The sequence below is a fragment of the Arachis stenosperma genome, chromosome 6, assembly GCF_014773155.1.
Source record: "Arachis stenosperma cultivar V10309 chromosome 6, arast.V10309.gnm1.PFL2, whole genome shotgun sequence".
Taxonomy (NCBI): Eukaryota; Viridiplantae; Streptophyta; class Magnoliopsida; order Fabales; family Fabaceae; genus Arachis; species Arachis stenosperma.
Genome location: NC_080382.1, coordinates 13,884,204 through 13,904,566, shown reverse-complemented (window position 1 = coordinate 13,904,566; position 20,363 = coordinate 13,884,204). Strand labels below are relative to the sequence as shown.

General features: G+C 32.3%; 1 protein-coding gene and 1 non-coding gene across 2 annotated transcripts; one reads left to right on the top strand and one right to left on the bottom strand.

The window, feature by feature from the left end:
* Positions 1–115: 115 nt before the first annotated feature.
* On the bottom strand, positions 116–5,183 carry LOC130933252 (glycosyltransferase-like At2g41451). Its single transcript, XM_057862812.1, has 11 exons — positions 4,627–5,183; positions 4,209–4,358; positions 3,982–4,034; positions 3,075–3,183; positions 2,839–2,973; positions 2,695–2,739; positions 2,294–2,481; positions 1,724–1,865; positions 1,128–1,174; positions 959–1,046; positions 116–837 (listed from the first exon to the last, which is right to left on the bottom strand). Exons 1-11 carry the CDS (start codon positions 4,999–5,001, stop codon positions 553–555), a joined length of 1,617 nt encoding a protein of 538 aa, XP_057718795.1. The 5' UTR covers positions 5,002–5,183; the 3' UTR covers positions 116–552.
* A 95-nt stretch (positions 5,184–5,278) lies between these two features.
* On the top strand, positions 5,279–5,352 carry TRNAN-GUU (transfer RNA asparagine (anticodon GUU)). The gene has a single exon. It is a non-coding gene; the product is annotated as a tRNA-Asn (tRNA).
* Positions 5,353–20,363: the final 15,011 nt, after the last annotated feature.

Here is a 20,363-nt window from a genome sequence, read left to right as displayed (position 1 = left end):
AAGAAACCAAATTAGAATTGCCATGTAAAGAAACCTATATTGTTTTCCACGTAGGTAAAACTATCAGCTTCCTTTACATCAACATTAACAATAAAATCAATTCTAAAACAACATATTGAACTATAAATGATTGGCAATACACCATTCACAATTTTTCTCACTTTCATCAATCATTTCAGCCTCCAACTGGGAGAAGAAAATATTGATCAGTATAATATTGTTTTCCAATGTGTGGAAGAGTTTCAACAAGACACTATTTTCCATCAAGACCACAGCCAATATGGCTCCACTCAAGTCTCTAAAAAATAAAAGGGAAAAAGGAAGAAAAGAATCATGAAGATATTGCTAACAAAATTTATGTGTGATTCCTATACTATGCCTAAAAATCTAAACCTGAAATTTACACGAGCGCTTGGATAAATGATCGGAAAAAATTTCCAAGAATCCAAAAAACTGAATGGCTCACCTTAATAGCTACAATTCAAGTATAAATCCTCCTTAAAAGTTCTGACAATGGTAAGGAGTCAGGAAATTTTTTTTTTTTGAAAAAAATTATGATGTAATGGGGTTAGAGTGATCAAGTCTGGGTGGAGATAATGGTGGTACTGCTGAAGGGGTTAAGCCATCATCTATGACTCCCAAAATTCTTCTTGCAGTTGATTGGGATACTCCATTTGCATCAAATTTTCTAGAAAAAATGTTTTCTGATCTGCCATTCCTAGTTGAGTTGTTACTATCAACAGATTTTAAAAAGTTGTCCTTTGATAGTGTTGTTTCGGCTGCTTTCGCGATCACAGAACGAAAAACTCCGGATTCCCTCAAACTCTGAATGATAACCTGAGAAGATAATTATTTTGGGAGAAAGTTCAGACTGTTTAGTCAGATACCATGCAGATGATGAATATATAAAATTGGTTGGAGAGAAACCACAACATGGATGTCAGGCAAATGAACATACCATGGGAGAGTAAATGCGAGTCAGGATGCCCTTCCTCAAAAGCTTCAGGTTTAGTGTTTTATCTGTCCACACAACGCGTTCGCGATACCTATATCAAATGAAAATCCCTTTTTAAAATGCAAATAATTTGGGAATTTGAAGTGAAGTTGAATCTGCTCGGGGAACTTACCACTGAAGCATCTCCTCTTCAGTTGCAGTTGAAGCAATTATGAATGCCTACATCATACATTAAATGCATTCATCAAAACAAAATATGTACCCATGCACGTGAAGAAAATTCAGAACTTCACCTATCCAACCAAGAAGGAATAAAAGAAAACTAGAGATACCATTCACATCATGTCATGGAGTTCAGTCATCAAAGGAGGGAAAAAGAAAAGATGTGCTGTTGTACCGATTTCATAGAATAACTATTAAAATAGACGACTATATGATTTGAAGAAAAGGAAAAAAAATGACAGTGTGTCACCCAATCATGCACAGAATTAAAGCAAACTAAAAGAAAAGACACGACTTTTGTTATGACTTAACCAGGAAACCTGTGTGCAAGACTTAAATACTATATGTCATTTCACCAATAGATGTACAAAATCTTGCAATATAAGAATGCAGCGATCACCCTGATCAACAGGAAAATGGGGAAAAGAAAAAGAATGTAGTAATCAAAGATAATCTGGTACTCATAATTCACTCCAAAGTTCGGATAAAAACTAGTAATACTTCAAACCAGAACCAGAAGCTAAGCAAGCATGAAAAAGAACTCACGGCTCTGTCAAAATCCAACATGAAGCATCTTTTAACATCTTCTTTAGTTGGCTTGCAGCCACACCGATCACGTCTTGAGGTCAAATCGGAAAATTTGGGGTAGGTGTAATGCAGAACAGCTGCTTCATCCAACTTGATCTCACTGTGAACATATATGACATCTGGATCAGTGCAAATTATGTTCAGAAAGTTCGAAACCACTATTAGAATATTAGAATTTGGGGGTAATCTTTTATCGCTATGTCAATTTAATCAGAAAAAGTCAATGCTGACTAATAACCGAGGCTCACCAAAGTAGCATAAAATACTGTAAGATTGTCAAGACCAGCCAATATGAGACCAACAGTTTGCACTAAGCTTGAAGAAGCAAATGTGACTTGTTCAATATGAGATCAGCAAACACATAATTTTTTATTTTTTTATTTTTAATCTTCGAACAAGACAACTTGGCATATAATTAAACTCCAAACTACAAACTACAAACATGCAACTATATGTCCCCTTGACTATAAAAGAATGTTGCAAATTTTCATAGAAATGCATTCAATGAAATAAGCAGAATCAACATACTTAGGTGTCTTCATATAGTTGTGCCATCTGTGAGCACCATTTGGGCGGAGATGATCCTGAACCCTAGCAGCAGCTTTCCCGTTTCCATAAGTAAGAAAATAATTTGGATTGCCACGTGTTGCTTCTTTGTAATTTCCAAAATATACATCCTTTGGAAGGTGGTCATAGTTCTTCTTGAACATTGAAACCTATGAAAACATTATAAGTTAAATATGTCAAATATTACTTGTTTCCATTTGGGACAGAGTAAGTTGGAACAAAATGAACCAGCAACAGAAGGGCTACAAAGTAAAATCTGGATTGGATTTATATTTACATGTTAAATATGTGCCAAGTGCCTGGATTCAGAAACAGATTCAATTATATGTTCAAAACCTTACAAAAGCTATCTATGTATATACCTCGCTAAAAGGCTCCTTGATATCATCTCGCTCAACACTGCTCTCCTGAATGAAACATTATTCCAGCAAACGAACACAGTGTGATCATCTAATTAAGTCGAATGATAGTAATTTCAGAATCTTAAATAAAACACATGCACTCACATAATTTGGAAAAATAACCATATCAACATTTCCAGGAACATCAGATAGCAACTGTCTTAAAGAGTACTCCTGTATTCCTGCTGGATATACTAGCTCATCAGTGTCCAGATGAATGATCCAATCCATTCCAGACTCCTGAATATAACAGCATCGTAAAAAGGTAAGACCTTCAAGGAATTAATATCATATATACTTATATAGAGATAATAATTCAGCACAAGGAAAACAAACCATACCCTTGCCATGACAATAGCCATTTCCATGTTCAAAGATTGCTTCACAAACAACTCATAGTTGCATGGTTTGTAGAAGAAGCTAGCCAACCAAGTCTCATTCCATATTCGACTGGTAGGTAACAAAATACTTATTAACACAGGGATTACAAAAGATTTGGCACATTATTTAAAAAAGCAGAATCCTGTGTGCATAAACATTAAGAACATCGGAATCTAAAGAATCCACACTAAGGAAGAAACTGATAACATTATCTTAAATGGGCTGTTTATATCACAATTTAGCATTCCATAATAAAGAGAGCAGTCTGGCGGTTGTATTTGGCTTCCTTTGTTGTGGGGCGACAATAGATTGGAACATTTTGCATTTAGGACAAGTAACCACTAGCTCACAATAACAATCCAGTAATATTACTATTACTTTTAGGGTTTGGCTCACAAATATTACTATTTGGCTTATGGCACTTGTTAACATTACCTAAGATTGAAGCTTTTAAATTTTTTAATGCATTGAAAGCTTCAATCTTTCAATTTTCCAGTAGAAACTACCAAACCGTTACATTTATCATGACTAGATAAAACATACTAGAATATTTGCAAACTAAAATGTCTCTGCCACAAATCTATGGGGACAAATCTACAGAGAATAAGAATAATAAGCCAAGCCAGATCCACAATACATGTTAAACGTTAAACCCAGTAAAAAAAAAAGGTAGCATTAAGTCTACATGGCAAATTGGTCAATAATGCTCAAAACTTCTTGTTCTTTACGTTTTGTTTCAATCATGATGATTGTTAAACAGTCAGTGGCTCCACCAAAGGGGAAAAGGCCATTTAATAAGAAAGAAAGAAAATTGATTACACCAAAAATTAAAAAAAAAAAAAAGTTTCCAAAGTAGAACACGCATACCTTTTAGCTTGCTGTTCTTCTAACTCTCTAGTTCTATATATAACTTTAACCCCCTGAAACAAGAAAAAGACGTTTCATTTGAGCATCAAAAAGGTTCAAAGCATAAATTAAAATAGCCATAACCAAAATCATAAAAACAAATTGATTACTGATACAACAGTACTAATTGAATTAAAAAAGTTAATAATAACAATTTAAAATGCAAGATAGAGATTGCTTGAACTCACAGGAATGCTTTCGAGGACTCTAGATACATTAGGTGATGCAGCCTTCCCTTCCACGAAAAGGAGGAAAGAGGAAACTCCAATGACCTTGTGATAGAAGATCCATGGCAGAGTCTGTTCCAAACCAGCTGAAGTACTCGTTGTTATGCATATCTGCCACACCAAGGGGAAAAAAAGAGCTTTTCTTTAACGAAAAAATTTAAACTTCACTGATGAATCAATCAAGCAGATTAAAAAAATATAATAATAAAATCATAAATTGATGAGACGGAAATTTCAAAATTCAATCTTCCAAAAGGGGTTTATGCAGATAGATCCAAAGCAAGGGTCAACCGAAAGCAACGATCACAATTGAGACTAAAACGCAGAAGAGAGCAAAGCAAAACGACGATGGAATTGGATCTCGAATTGAGAACAAAACCTTGGGCCTGAGATCAGAGGAGTAATCGAGCTTCCAGTCGCGGAAGTACGGAAAGGAAGGGTGGTTATTGGAGGAGTGGCCAAGGAGGATGGTGGCGCAGTCGGAGCTGGCGCTTTGGAGGTGGGAGGTTCCGGCGGGATGGGAGTTGGCTCCTCCGTCGGCGTCGGACGACATACCGGGGAAGTCTGGCTGATCGGGGGACCAGCGGGAGAGAGGGTCGGTGACTCCGCCGCGCCATTGGAGAACGAAGGCGAAGGAGGCTAACGTGAGTGGCAGCACCGTGAGCAAGAGGAGAAGCCTTGAAGACGAAGATGAAGAAGCCGAAGACGAAGAAGAATAGGTGGGTCTGTGCGAAGAAGAGTAGAGACCCGCCATGAAGAAGAAGAAGGTGTTGTTGTTGGGTGCATGTAATGTGAAATGTGGTGGTTGTTGTTTGGTGAAAGGTTATGTATATATATGAATAGAATTGAGCTTCTTGTGTTGAGAGAGAAAGCGAAGGAAGAAGGAAACTGAAAGAGAGAAGAGAATGAGACTGTGGGAGCCGTTTTGTCGTTGGTTTTTCAGTTCGTCCATTATTCAATTTACTACTTTTTCATTCTCTTTATTTATTTATTACATTATGAATATTTTCTTTGAAATTTATTTTTAACAAGCTGGAATAGCTCAGTTGGTTAGAGCGTGTGGCTGTTAACCACAAGGTCGGAGGTTCAAGCCCTCCTTCTAGCGTAAATAAAAAATTTGACTGGTATAAATGGCAATACAAGGTGTAATTGATTTAGCATTGCATATAAAAAAAGTTGACATTATTGAAAAAACCTAATACAATGATAGAATTAATGAATTATAAAGAGAAGACTACACAATTTGAATAAACTTTAAATTCCTATGCATTGCTTTGACCAAACTTAAAAAAAATACAGATAATATAGAATAACCCTAGTTATTATCTGTGTTACGGTGATAGATGCCGGCTACATTTGCATTGTTAGGTACTAAATTTGGTGATTAATTCAAAAATGAGAGCGTATCCAATTTCTAAAATAAAAATACTATTTGTATATTTAAATTAATTATATTTTAAAATTTATTTTTAATATATATTTTATATCGATAATTAATTTTGGTAATTAATTTTAATATATACTTAACATAATTAATTTTAAAATCATGAATATAATTTAACGGGTAACAATTAATTAGTTTAGAGCTATATAATGAAATTCAAAGGTGTGCAATGATATATGGGTTAGAATTGTATGCAAAACTTTGTGGGTGTTCACATACAAAACATTTTTTTATTAAAAAAAATTGTCATATTTCTACCATGTATTGAAGCATAACTTGCAAAACAAATTGAGGGTTGTTCAATTTAAATCGCCTTTTAAGGAGCTTTATATAAGAAGATTATTAGTGTTCCAGAGATAAGAAATAATTAACGAGAAAATCATGTAAAATTGGTGATATTCTATAAAGTTCTAAAACAGTTGATAATAAAAAATTTTGAAAGAACCCTTCTCCTTGTTCGAATGAGCTACACATCAACATAACTCAACAAATTAAGATTAAAATATAAAAAGATGGCAGACAATCAAGCTAAGCTAGAGTTAAAGGGTCATTATCACATTACTTATCTTCATCCCTTCCCTTTAATTAATATCTAAATCAGCATGCACACCTTCTAACTAAATTAGGATTAAAATAATGAGATTATAAGTCAATAATAAATGTTAATAGATTCAAATCTTAAAATAGCACAAAGTAAATATTCTTATGTATATATGTGATGAAGGGTAAAAAAATATTTTGTATACCTAACATACATTTTTTTATTTCCTTTTAACATCTCATATTATGTATGGGATATATATTATCATTTACTATTAAATAAATTTGGGATTCCAACCAATTGAATTATATATAAATATATATAGTAATATAATTATATTTATAAAAAATAATGTTTTTTCTTTTTTAAAAAAATGAAAAACAATTGTGAAAAAGGTTAAACAACTCATATTCAAAAGGAATAATTTATGGCCTTGTCGTCATTAAGATATAAACCAAATTAAGCCACGGTACCAAGACCCTTTTGTTGAGCCTTTTTTTTTTCACTAAAAGGTGGGAAAAACACGTTAACAAATAAAATCACGTATACAATTAAATTAATGACAATGATAAAAAGAGGAACTAACACACACTATATTTCAACACATAACAATGACTTTTAACTGAATTTTCTAGAACAAATTAAAGTGATGGCGGATCAAGAAATGATGTGTTGAAAATCTAAATGCAAAAACACACTTTTTGCAAAAGGGTGATAATGGAGAAAAAGTAAAACTAAAATTTCTTGTTTCTTGCCTAAAAGGTTATTACCAGAATTATTGCAAAGAAAGTATGGATTTTTTTTTTTTTTTTTGGTGACTAGAAAGTATGGGATTTAATTAGCTCCAAAACAATTTACGCTTATGGTAAAGATATATAATTACTATAGTATTTTTCCCTCCAAAAGAACATACATATTACAAAATTATATTAGTTAACCTACATATTATTTTTTATATCATATATAATCACTTCAATTATAATAAATAAATAAATATTAATGACATATATTACATATTTAAAAATAATTTTTTACTACTAACATATTTTTATGTATTACCAAAAATAATTTATTATTTTTCTCAATATTTATATATATTTTACAACTACTTCAAAGAATGAATAGTATTATTCTATCTTAATTGTAAATACTAAAGCAAGAAAAAAAATTGACCAATCATTAACCCAATCAGAATAAGAATTGAACATTTTGACAAGTTATTATATATATTAGCAGAATTATTCCTTTCATGAAATATTATTTTTAGTATTTTTAATTAGTGTCTTCTAGAAGCATTTTTCATAAAACCAATTCGAGATCATATTCTTGAAATCATCTTTAAAAAAAAAGAAGGCGTTCAGCCTGCAATTGAACACAAGCTAATTGCCAAAGATAAATAAATTAAATAATTACAATTCAAAGAAGAAGCCAAAAGCTTTTGTTGTCACAAATGTTTTGTCCTCAAAGGCATAGGCATCATATATCATCATCACATGAAGCATGCATTATGCGATTTTTTATTACTAATAATTTTAAATTTTATGGGGCAAAGTACTATTACTACTCTTTATCATACACATGTCACCTATGTAGAATGGTCACTGAACCATATGACTAAGAAATTGAATTGAATAATACCCATCAAAGGATGTAAAGTTATATATATATATATATATATATTGGGACAAAAATTCCTTTATAGGGAATTGAATCTAGATTTGCAAGATTTCAACACATACTGAATTTACTAGTTCAAAATTTAATGCACATCTTACCATATAGCTGTGGAAAAATACTCTTTAAATTGTAATGCGTAGCATATGAAAAAAATATAAAAATGATTAGCCTACGACTTTTCGCCACATTTAACATCGTGTGGACCACATCAGGTAATAGTAGAAGTATTTTACTTTTTTAATTTTATTTTTTGTTTTTAGTTGGTAACAAAAATGTATAATATCATACCTTTTCTTTATTTTTATTTTATCATACCTTTATTTTATTATTATTATTCACATTGTTTATAATCAGTTATTTTTTATACTTTTTCATACACAAATAAAAACTTGAAGTTTTACGCTTGTGTTTAAATAAATAAATGAACTGATTTTTCGACGAATTCAAAAATTAAATATTTTATTACTAGTCTAAATTATAGTATATATAATTAATTAGTTTTTACATAGAATAATAACGAATTATCAAGTGCTTATAAGTTATAGGATTCAGTTGATATTGTTCGGATGAAATTATATATATATATATATATATATATATATATGAGTAATTTACATTGATAAAATGATTAGAAAACATTTTTATTTATTTGTCTCAATTAAAATTTTTTTTTTATATTGGTGTCCTATCTAATTTATATGTAAATCGTTGTATTTTGATGGATTTTCTGTTTGTGAATAATATCCAACGAAGTCCCATGGGACTTTCATATATAGATATGAAAAGAAAAACCATGAAAATATTTATGTCACTGATATTAAAGATTTGTTTATTTTTTCTTCATAAACACTACTTTTTTGCATGTTATGCGGAGTATGGACCTCCTTGAGAATGAAGTATCAAATCTCCATCACAATTTTCAGAGACAATACCTCTGACTGAGATGTTAGCTCTCATTCAAAACAAAAAAGCTAAACAATTTTGATATGAAAATAAAATAAGTGATATATTTTAACATTGTAATTTTTTATATTTTTTAAAATTGTGGGAGTATATAAATCGGATCATCCGATTTGTGTTTAAAAAATTGAAAAAAATTCACAATACACAAATCGGACTCTCCAATTTATGATTAAAAAATTTAAAAAATTCAGAATACATAAATCGGATCCTCCGATTACTGTAATCGGACCGTCCGATTACTTTCCCTCCCATCGGACCGTCCGATTTGCTTGACGCAATTATCACAGCCTGATAAAACACCCTATATCCCCATAATTATGTCATACATCGTTACTTACTCCATATCAAAATTAAAAAAGATTAAAAAAAAGTGCAGCTGAAAATGGCCATCATTTTCATTGTAACATTATTAGAATATGTGATAGGAAATTAGGAATACACATCTTTTCCCTTTATTATTGAGTTCATATTCAAAATGGCCTCTAAAATTTTGAGATAGACTCAATTTGATCCCCGAAATTTCAATGGACTCAATTTGAACCCCCGAATTTGAATAAGTGACTCACGTTAGCCCTTCTGTTAATCTCCATTAACGGCACGCTTACCTGAAACGTTAAGTGACACGTGGACTTGACAGGTGGCCTTATTAAACGACGTCGTTTTCTCCTTGGCGCGTAATCTCTCTTCAAACGACAGCATTTTTCATTCTGAGGTTAAAATTTAACAACATCAATGATCAAACCACTCAAAACAAGGAAACTCTTATTCTTCTTCTTTATTCTCTCGCATGCACCATACTGTAGTTTTAGTTATTGATCCTCTTCTGTTAGAATTTTTTTAAAGGCTAATTATGATTAACGTTAACTATGTTATAGAAAAGAAAGTACATGTAAATTAGTGAAGTCTACCACTTCTTTATGTACCAGTTTCTGTCTATAGATGATTTCAATATCTGATGTTTTTTTCTGAAATATAAAATGAGAAATTCATGAATGAGTAAATAGATTATGCTTGTTAATGTGATAATGCGGAACTATTAATTATGGATAACCAAAAATTGTGTAGTTGTTGTTACACGGATAAATTTTATGTATGAATTTTTATATTTTCTGTTCTGAAAAAATTTGATCGGCATATTAATGTAGAATCATCTAAAGCATGATATGAAAGGCTTTGGATACTGAAGTTAATTTGTTAATTGTTTGAATTATATTTGTAGATGGGTGATTTGATAACCATTGTATATCATTACGGAGGCAGCTTTGTTACAAAGAATGATGGCAGTATAGTTTACGAAATGGACAATACAGATGAATTAACTGGACTAGATGAAGGTAAATTGGATGTATTTTCACTGAGGAATTACTACAAGGAGCTCGGTTATGCTGACATTGTTAAATGTTGGTGGCTTATTCCTGGGAGACCTTTAAAGAATAGATTAAGAGCACTTTTACATGACAAGGAATTGTTAGAGATGCGCTATCTTGCAAGAATGAATCAAGGAAGAGTCTACTTATATTTTGAGCATGGAGTTTCCCAATCTTATGATAATGAAGTACCTGAGTTAATAGAATTTACTCCCATTGCTCCTGAAGAAGATAAGGATGCACCTATCACCATACCAAATCCAACAGGAAGCTCAAATGATGTCTCAACTACAAAGTTCAATAAAGAACCAGCAGTCCAGACCCAACTTGAAGTACTAGTCTAGGACCAAGAAGATCCACCAGCCCAGGCCCAACTCAAATCACCAACTCAGGCCCAACTCAAATCACCAACTCAGGCCCAACCTAATCCACCAGCCAAACACAACTTATCTAAATCCAAGCCCACCTCAACTAAATCCACCACCACCAACATCAAACCCAAGCCCAAACCCAAACCCAAGAACAAACCTTCATCATCTAAAGTCACAATCACTAAGTCTACAAACAAGCCTCAACCCAAATTCACTTCAGTGAATTCTACCAAGACTAAATCTATTATCAGATCATCTGCTAGATCAGCAAGTAAAATAGTGGAAAGTTAGGATGATGGAGACCGAACCAGCAGTAATAGTGACTCATATGATTCTGTAGAAGATATCATATATAGGCCTGATCCATTTGAAAGCTCAAGTGACTCTGATATTGATGGTGAAATTTCTAAAGTAAGGAAGAGGAATTTGAAGTTCAAGCATGCATTGAGGTCTACTTGAAAACAGGGGAAAGAAAAAGTGTTAGTGGAAGATGATGGAATTGTAGTAGAAAATTCTGATGAGGAGGTGGACTGGTTACAAGTATTAGGGAAGAACCATGGTTTACATTATGATGCTTATGATCCAATGCATGATGACTCTGATAGAAAATACTCTTGACAATCGGAATTTGAATCTGTAGGCATGCCATATGTTCATGCATGTGCAGCAATTTTAAGGATAAATAAAAATCCTGAAGACTTTTGTCATCATTGATTGACTATGGAGGCATTTAGGGCTACATACATGCATTTCTTAAATCCAATATCGGGTGAGGAACTGTAGAAAAAATCTGAATACAACAGACCTCAAGCACCTAAAACTAGGAGAAGGCCAGGAAACTTTAAGAAAAAAAGGAGAAAGGACACTGATGAGGAGCTTTCGAGCAGTAAGAAGTCTAAAACTGCAACAAAGTTAAAGAGAATCTACAAAGAATTTACTTGTACCTACTACGGTGTTAAAGGACACACTAAAAGAAGCTGTGCTCATAGAAAAGCTGATGATATTGCATGTGCTCTTGCTGCAGTAGCAACTGTTGTAGCTAAATCCAAATCCCAAGATGGAGGTAATGTAAATGTACCCGATGATGCTACGACAACTGCTGGTATACAAATTGTGGATGTTCTATAGTCTTTGGAGATTGACATCACCCAACCCACTATTTCACAGCCACAAATTATAGAGCAGGTACTGTTATATAACACATTAATCAATTACGTTTATGAAAATATCATGTGTTTATTCATCATCTATCAAATATTTCTAATTACATGTAGGTGCCTCCATCTACACCTCCACTCACAAGGCTGGATAAGCTGCCGCATAAAAGAAGAGCAACTCCCGGTGTAGAATCAATGCAAGGAGCTAGTTCTGGGACATCGTCAAAGTTTATAAAATTTATGAAATTTGTCCCCACTCAGGTCTTCAAAGCACCAAGGAAGAAATAGAGATTAAATTATGTTGTCTTTTGTGGATGAATTGATAAATATAATACAAAGTTGTTTGTTTTGAGGTTATTTTGTGGCTGTTTTCTGGCTGAAATTTGTGTCAGTGGTTGTTTATGCCTTTTGTTATGTTTTGTATAGAGCTTTGTTTTGGAACCTTTTAAATGGCTCTCTTTTGTTTTGTGACTGTAATGATGACGTTCTAGACATCACTCTTGGTTTATCATGTGTTATAATGGTCATTGTCATGACTATAGTTGACCTATAAAATCAGATTCAATGTTTATTATTATAACTTATTTTGCAATTTAGAGATTTGGTAGATAAATTACAAGTTAATTTATTATTGATATTTGCAGATATGTAATCAGTCTCTTGTTTATTCTTACCATTTTATTTTTACAGGTTTAGTCACAATTTTTAATTTACAGAATCATACTTACTTGTAATATCCTCACTGAATTTGTAGGTTTAGTCAAAACTTACAATTTACAAAATAGATTTGTATTGAAAAAAACATAATTGTAGTGACATTAATTCAATTTTATTCATCACTTTCCTAATCCAAGGCATAGCCAATGGCTACAACTACAAACAAAACAAGAAAAAAACTCAAAATACTATTCCATACTTTTAAAATCCTAATTTCAGCTTCTATTGCACTAATCTTCCAACCCACGTTCATCTTCTAATACTCAATGCTATTTTCAGTTTCATGTTTGCGAGTCATGTCTTCTTCTTCCATGCCATTTGCCCACACAAAAAGTCTACACCATCTATTTCCAGAGGCCTATCACAACAAGAACCAAAATAAATTATGCATGTATTACAAAAAGAAGATGTAAATTCAAGAAGGAAGCAATTCAAGAACTCACATTATAGTTTGGACATCCAAAAAATTGTCTCTCTGGATTTGTTTTTGTTTCAGACCAACAAAGAACGGGACACATTCCACAACCACACACCAGTGTGGAACCTTTCCAGATCTAGCTCGATTTGAATTTCTATCCAAACTTTCATGTGAATGAGATCTGTTGCAACTTCTAGAACCTTGGCTGGTGCTCCTCATCATCTTCTCCAACACCCAAACAACGATATCAATTTGAGAATTTGGCACTTGTTAGGGTTTTATATTCATTAAAAGGGGGGGGTTAAATTGAGTCTAAAAAATTTTTTCCTATGTCAACAAGATTTAATAAGGCCACGTGTCAAGCCCACGTGTTAATTAATGTTCCAGGTAAGCGTGCCGTTAACGGAGATTAACAGAAGGGCTAACGTAAATCACTTATTTAAATTTAGGGATTTAAATTGAGTCAATTAAAATTTCGAGAGTCAAATTGAGTCTGTCTCAAAATTTCAGGGACCATTTTGAGTATTAACTCCCTTATTATTTCTTCTATTATAAAACAAATTATATTAATTTTTTTTACCAAATATTTTCGAAGAAAAACAATAATCAAAATGTATCTTATTTAGCATTTATTAATTGTTACAATAATTAATAAATACTAAATAATATAAATTTTAGCTATTTTTAATTAATTCTTTTTAGTTATCAAATATTTTTACTTTTTTATTGATTATTCCTCAATTTGATTTAGCTTTATATAAAAATCTTTCATTATATATGTTCATAATGGCTAATAAATTCTTGTAGTTATAATGTATGCTTCGTAATTATGATTAAACACCAATATATACTATTTTACTATAATAAAAATAATAACAATAATAGAGATGTAACTGAAAAGTGAAAAGTATTTTAAAGATATTGATTGGGAGGATAAAAGTAGAAAATTTTGATTTTTTTTAATGTATAAAAACTTAAAATTTCATATTTAACTTATATTTTTTTATGTAAACCTTTTCGACCATGTTATTGTAAAAATTATATTTTAATAAATAGCGTGGATTATTTTTTTTCTATAAAAAAATAAATAATATAAAAGATTTATTTGAATGAATTTTTTAAAAAATATATTTTTAAAATTATTTTTTTAAAATATTTTTTAGAAAAATAAAAATAATTTTATATATAAATATCTCATGTAAATTTTTTTATCTATTAATTATATTTGAATACAATAATATAAAAATATTTTGTTTATTTATTTACTATGTGAAAATAATTATTTTAAGTAATGAATATTTTTAAAAAAATATGTAAATTATAATTTCTAAAACAATTTATTTATTTTTCTATTATTTTTATTTTTATTATTAAAAATTTATCTAACAGATTAAAAAATAAATTGAATGACACTCAAAACAAGTTTAAAGACATTATGTGCATTGCTAATTTCTCTACAAATTTTAGTTATACTTTTTATTTTTATTTTTTTGTGTAATTTCATTCTTTATTAAAGAATCCAAATATTTTAATTGTAATATTAACATCATTAGAACCTTTATTAATAAGACTTTAATAATAATAATAACAATAATAATATTTAAACACTGAAAAAAAACTTTGTAGAAAGGGATGAGAAAAGACAACAAAAAGGACATACTTTGGTTCAGTATTTGTATTTTATTTGAGTTGATATCTCCTTGATTGAATCTTAAGTAGAGATATGTTTGGTTTCATGGTTGATAAAGTTGTTATTCTATCCTACAACGTTACGTGTCACTAAACCAAATAATATAAAACTTTTGGGTCATTTTCCTACAACTTGTATTGGTGGCTAATCTATTCTATTCAACTACCCTATATATATATATATATATATATATATATATATATATATATATATATATATATATATATATATATATATATATACCAAGTGGTGATTACAATCAAAATGAAGACGATTGCTTTGGAATCAATCTAGGAGAAAAATAGATCTTAAGTAAAATCTGCAAAATTTAAAGTTGTATCAACTTGTATTGTACTAATAGTTCCGGTTAATATAACCTGCACTATAGAAACAGTAACTTTCTCAATTATAAAAGGAGGCCACATTCTCAAAATTTCTTTTACCTCATTATCGTTAGAAATTTTATTTTCTTGTTCCTTAGAGCCCTCAGTTTGGTTTAAAAGAGAACCAAAATCCTCATCACCAGATTTTTCTTCTTGTACTAATTGCGAGAGAATGAGATGATGATCGTTTTGATTTCTTTTGATTTTCTGGATTTATCTCTTAAGATTGTTAACCTCAGTTTGGAGGTCCTGAATGGTTATGGGACGAATAACTTGTTTTTCTAATTTTGAAAATAGGTTTGACATCATATTTATTGTTAAGGACCAAATTTTGGGTTTTTTCTCCTTTTATAAAGATCTTTTTAGTTTTAAAAGAAAGTCTTTCTTTTGTTCTGGATTGTCAATAGCCTCAATAGCATCAAATAAGAGATCTTGATCTTTGGATAAAACATTAATTTGCTTGATATCTGAATCTGAGGATGACTCAACATCATCAACTTGGATATTGTTGATATTATCATCAGAAGATTCTGGTCCAGAGATATCATCTGAACTATCGATCATAAGATTATTAATCTGTTCCTCAATCTGAGGATCAAGGTTCAGATTATTAATCTTTCCTTTTAACCGACAATATTTGCTAACATGTCCTGGTTTTTTGCATGTGTAACAAATAATGGGATTTTTCTGGGGGTACTTTTGGAAATTCTTTTGGAAACCTGTCTCATTTTTAGGTTTTTGAAAACCCCTTTTGAATCTTCTGAAATTCTTTTCAGGGTTAGGTTTAAAAACTTTTCGGTTGGAAGGTCTTTTAGATTTCCTTGGATGACAAGCAGGAAGACCAAATTGTTCACAGAAAGTTCCCAGATCGATACGATTTTGGATTTTCTCACGAGCAAGTTGCCTTTGGATTTTATCATCTTGACAAATCTTTAGGGCAACCTTTTGGATAAAAGAAATGAGTTGGCCATAGCTTAACTCATCATAGGGTATTATCCCATCTGGGGTTAAGTTACGAATTTCGTCCCTTACTTTATCTCCAAGGGATTTGGGGAGTCTAGCAAGGAATTTTTCTTTCCAAAAAAGTTGTTGACTGTCTTCTCTAGTATAAACCCTAGTAAGAAAGGTGTCTTTATACCATCGAAAATCAGACAAAGTTTTGCATCTGAGATTGGAAAGCAGCTCAGCAGAACGGTCTTTCCAAAGAGATGGATCACCAATGAAGTGGCTTGCTATGGTAAAAATTAAGGTATTGACAGCATCGGGGATAGGTTCCCCATCTTCACCAATGATGGGTTCGTTCTGGTCGTTGACTTTTATGGCAGAAAAGATTGAGTGCTTTTGGTTATCAGAAAGGTAGTTATCCCACCATCCCTTCAGTTGGCCACTAAACCCGGAAACAATAACATTGGCTATAGCTTCTTCAGAGGTTTCATGGGCTGCTTGATAGGCTGTGCCTACCATTGTCATATGTTGAAGCATACTCATGATATTATATTCCGTTTTGCCATCTATATTCCATTCATAGACATTATTGGCATTGAAGCTAACAAAACCTAGTTCTCTTTCTTCGAGAGCTAGATCTGGAGCGGATACGCGATTATGACCATATGTAGAGGGTTTAGTTAAACCCTTCCACTTGGTTAGGGAGTTGGTCAAAATGGGGCTGATCTTGAGGGATGATTTGCCAGAATCATCACTTTGCTCAGAGCAAGATTCATTGGACTCAAGGCCGAGGGCATTAATAGCTTTAGATGAGCGTGTTTGGATACGAGAAGTAGATTCACCAGAGTTTGTAGGAGTTTCAGGGATAGTAGTAAAACGATTTTAAAGTTGGTCAATCTTTTGAATAACTTCCGAATCACTAGATTGTTGTTTTAAAATGGAGGATTTTTCTTAAGCCTATTATTGTTAAGATTTTTCTCCCTGGCCTGGGTATTCTCATGGCAGTACAGGTATGGCAAACAAGAACATCCAAAGGCACCACCTATGCTTCAAAGGAATGCCTATGTAAAATGGTGGACTCAGTTTGATGCCGCCATGGCCCATCCAGATAAAGTTCGAAATTGGTTCAAAGAGCACCCCAAGTTCACCAAACCATTCGACCGTGAAGAATCAGTATTCCTTAACCAGAAAGCCCAAATTGTAGCAGCCCTTGCAGGAGCCCAATCAAAAGAAACCTTAGCAAGACACCTTCAACAAATCATGCAGATGATCAAAGAAGACCCTACTTCGTCAGCAGAATCATCAAGTGATTACAATCAAAATGAAGACGATTGCTTTGGAATCAATCTAGGAGAAGAATAGATCTTAAGCAAAATGTGCAAAACCCAAAGTTGTATCAACTTGTACTGTACTAATAGTTCCGGTTAATATAACCTGCACTATAGAAACAGTAACTTTCTCAATTATAAAAGGAGGCCACATTCTCATTGTAAGGCACCCTTTTCATTTTACAAAAAACATAGAAAGAAGTTAGTGAGAGAAGCTCTGAGAGTTCCCCTTGTAAGCTCTCTAGCTCTTCTTCCCTCTTCTTCCTTTTTCAATCATTTAATAAAAATCTTTTGTTCAGTTCTTCATTTTCGTGTTCCCATATTTACATTTCTGCAACTGCATATGTGTGCGGACTACCGCCACATCTAACTACATAACTAACCTGCATATGCGTGCGGACTACCGCCGCATCTAACTTCATATTTACTTTCTTGCTCTTGCATTTATCATATTGCATTCATACTGACGATTACTTTTTATCCTTCTTTCCCTTTACCTCCTTGATCCACTTCAGGGCCATCTGGTATCAGAGCCTGATGGGGAAGTAGGAATATACCTATTATCATTAAACTATCTCTGAGATTCATGGATCTGGGGTTTTACTGTTCATGTTCTTATTTACTGTTCATTTTGTACATAAGAAACAATACTTTAAATCTGGAAGTACAGGCCGTTTAATCTTATCACTCAAAGAGGCTGTAGCAGTAAGACCCTGGAGTTTGGGCAGTAAGGCTAATTTGATGATGTCCCTGAGAGTGATAATGGTCCAAACGTAAGAACTCCTGGTGGCTATAGATTTAAAGGATTAAAAAAAAAAGAGTTAAAAACCCAGATCCAAAAATTTGAGTGATAGTTTAGTGATAATATATATGTTCTCTCTGAACCAAAGGAGGGCCACGATATCAGATTTTTTGAAATCATGTCTAAACTCTTCCGGTCTCTCTCTAGACGCCTTTCCTTTTCTTCAACGTCTTCTTCTTCCTCCTCTCCGATCCACTCTTCTTCCAATCCCCTCACTGAGAAAGTTGCTCGTCCTGAGAAACTTTCCCCCAAACACAATATCTTTGAAGAAGAAGTTTGCTTCGAAGATATCAATCAAGCCATTGACAATTGGGAAATACCCAAAATCCCACAAGATGAGTTATATGTCCCTGATGATAATAAGAGAAAATCTGATTATATCATCAAAATCGCTGAAAATAATATTCCTCTAGGACCCGATTTCGGTGAGGAATTTCATCTTCTGACCAAACAATCAGTTAGAGAACATGCCCGTCACTACAGATATCTTCACATAGGGTGTGTCCAAGTTGCAGTCAAACCACTCATCCGAGAAGGTTTGAATGCCTCTATCCTCATGTGTCTTAGAGACATTAGACACAATGACTTCCAAGACTCCTTAATCGGAACAGTTGAAATAAGTCTTGGACACGATCCAGTTTACTTCAACTGTTTCCCAAACAAAACGGTCAACCTGTTAGATCTTAACATTCTTGACTCTCTTTTCCTAAACATCCGAATTCATGGTCTCAACATGAAAGAAGGTTCCATTCCAGCTGCTTTAATCTATAGGATTCAATACAAGGTCATGAACACTTGTAACTCTAGAGTCCTTCTTAAGTCCCAAGATCGTGAAACCACTTTGTTTGTCACAGACATGACAAAGGCCAACGTCATGATCCCAAGGCTCATAAGATGGGATGAAATTGACCTCCCTCAGTCATGGTCAATTGACCGAGCCATTCCAAAACATTTGCAGGGAGATAATCAAGGGAAAGATGCCTAAAAAGGCAACATTAGCCTCGGTAAGAGGCAGAGGTATTCGTCTAGCCCTTCCTGGGCTGTCTAAGAAATCTGGGTCAAGTACCCCAACTGGGTCATCTACCCAACAACCTTCCCCTATAACCCAAAAGCCGACTAGGTCATCTACTCAGATCACAAAAAATAAAGTTGAGTCATCTACTCAACCTCCAAGTAGTCAAACAGCCAAACAAACAAAGGCAGATTATGCCTTCCCAATCCAAACCTTGTTGGCCTTACAAGATGCAGGCCTTGCAAAGCTCCATAAAAAATCCTGGGCTGACATATGTGACAGCTCAAATGAAGATGAAATAGACCTTACCAAACTTATCTCACAAATGGCAACTCAAAAAACCATTTGCAATTTTCTCTAGATCTGAAGCAGGAACATCTAATGATTTTGCTTCAGCAAGAAGATCTTTTTCAGTAACTTCCCAATCTCAGTTTTCAAAAATGTCGAAACCGGCCAATTCTGAAATACATATTTCCGGATTACAAAATAATTCAAATATTTCTCAAGGAGTTTACCAAGAAGATGATGATGATGTAGAATTTGAAGTTGAATCTTCTCATCAATCTCATCAATCTCCAACATATTCTTCTTTGAATGGTAAATGAATAACACAGAATTTGTTATAAACAGAGAAGCCTTACGTAAAAACCTTAACTCTGAAGAGTATGACCTCCAAAGAGAATGGTATTACGTATTTATTCAGCTTCTCAAATCTCATCATTCAAAGAAAAATATTACAAATTTTTAAATGATGTTAGAATGCATATTCATTTTTTTGAATGGTTTCATGCTTATTCCATAAAAAATAACATTGAGTATCTTTTTAAAACTAAACAAACTTCATTTTCAGCAAATGTTATTTCAACTTGAAAAGTCAAAGATGGGAACTTAGTCAGATCTGAGTTTCCTCCAAAAGGAGCTTTTATTATTTCAAATATATATATATATATATATATATATATATATATATATGCATTTTGTGAAAATAAATTATATTTAGAACAATTTTTTATATATTTCTTTTGCACATCCTTTTATGGTATAAAAGATATTTTTTATTTTTTATTACTTTTGAGCAATTATTTTTACAGTGATACTTATATGATTAAATTATTTTAATAACTAAATTCAATTAAATTGATCTAATAATTTAAAAATTAATAATAAAAAATTTTAGTTGAAAAATAAAAAAAAAGAGAGACATAAGAAAGAAAAAATTTAATTAAATTTAATTATAAAAATAAATTGTTTATTTAGTATTTTTTATTTTTAATATTAAAAATAAAAGACGTCCAAAATTG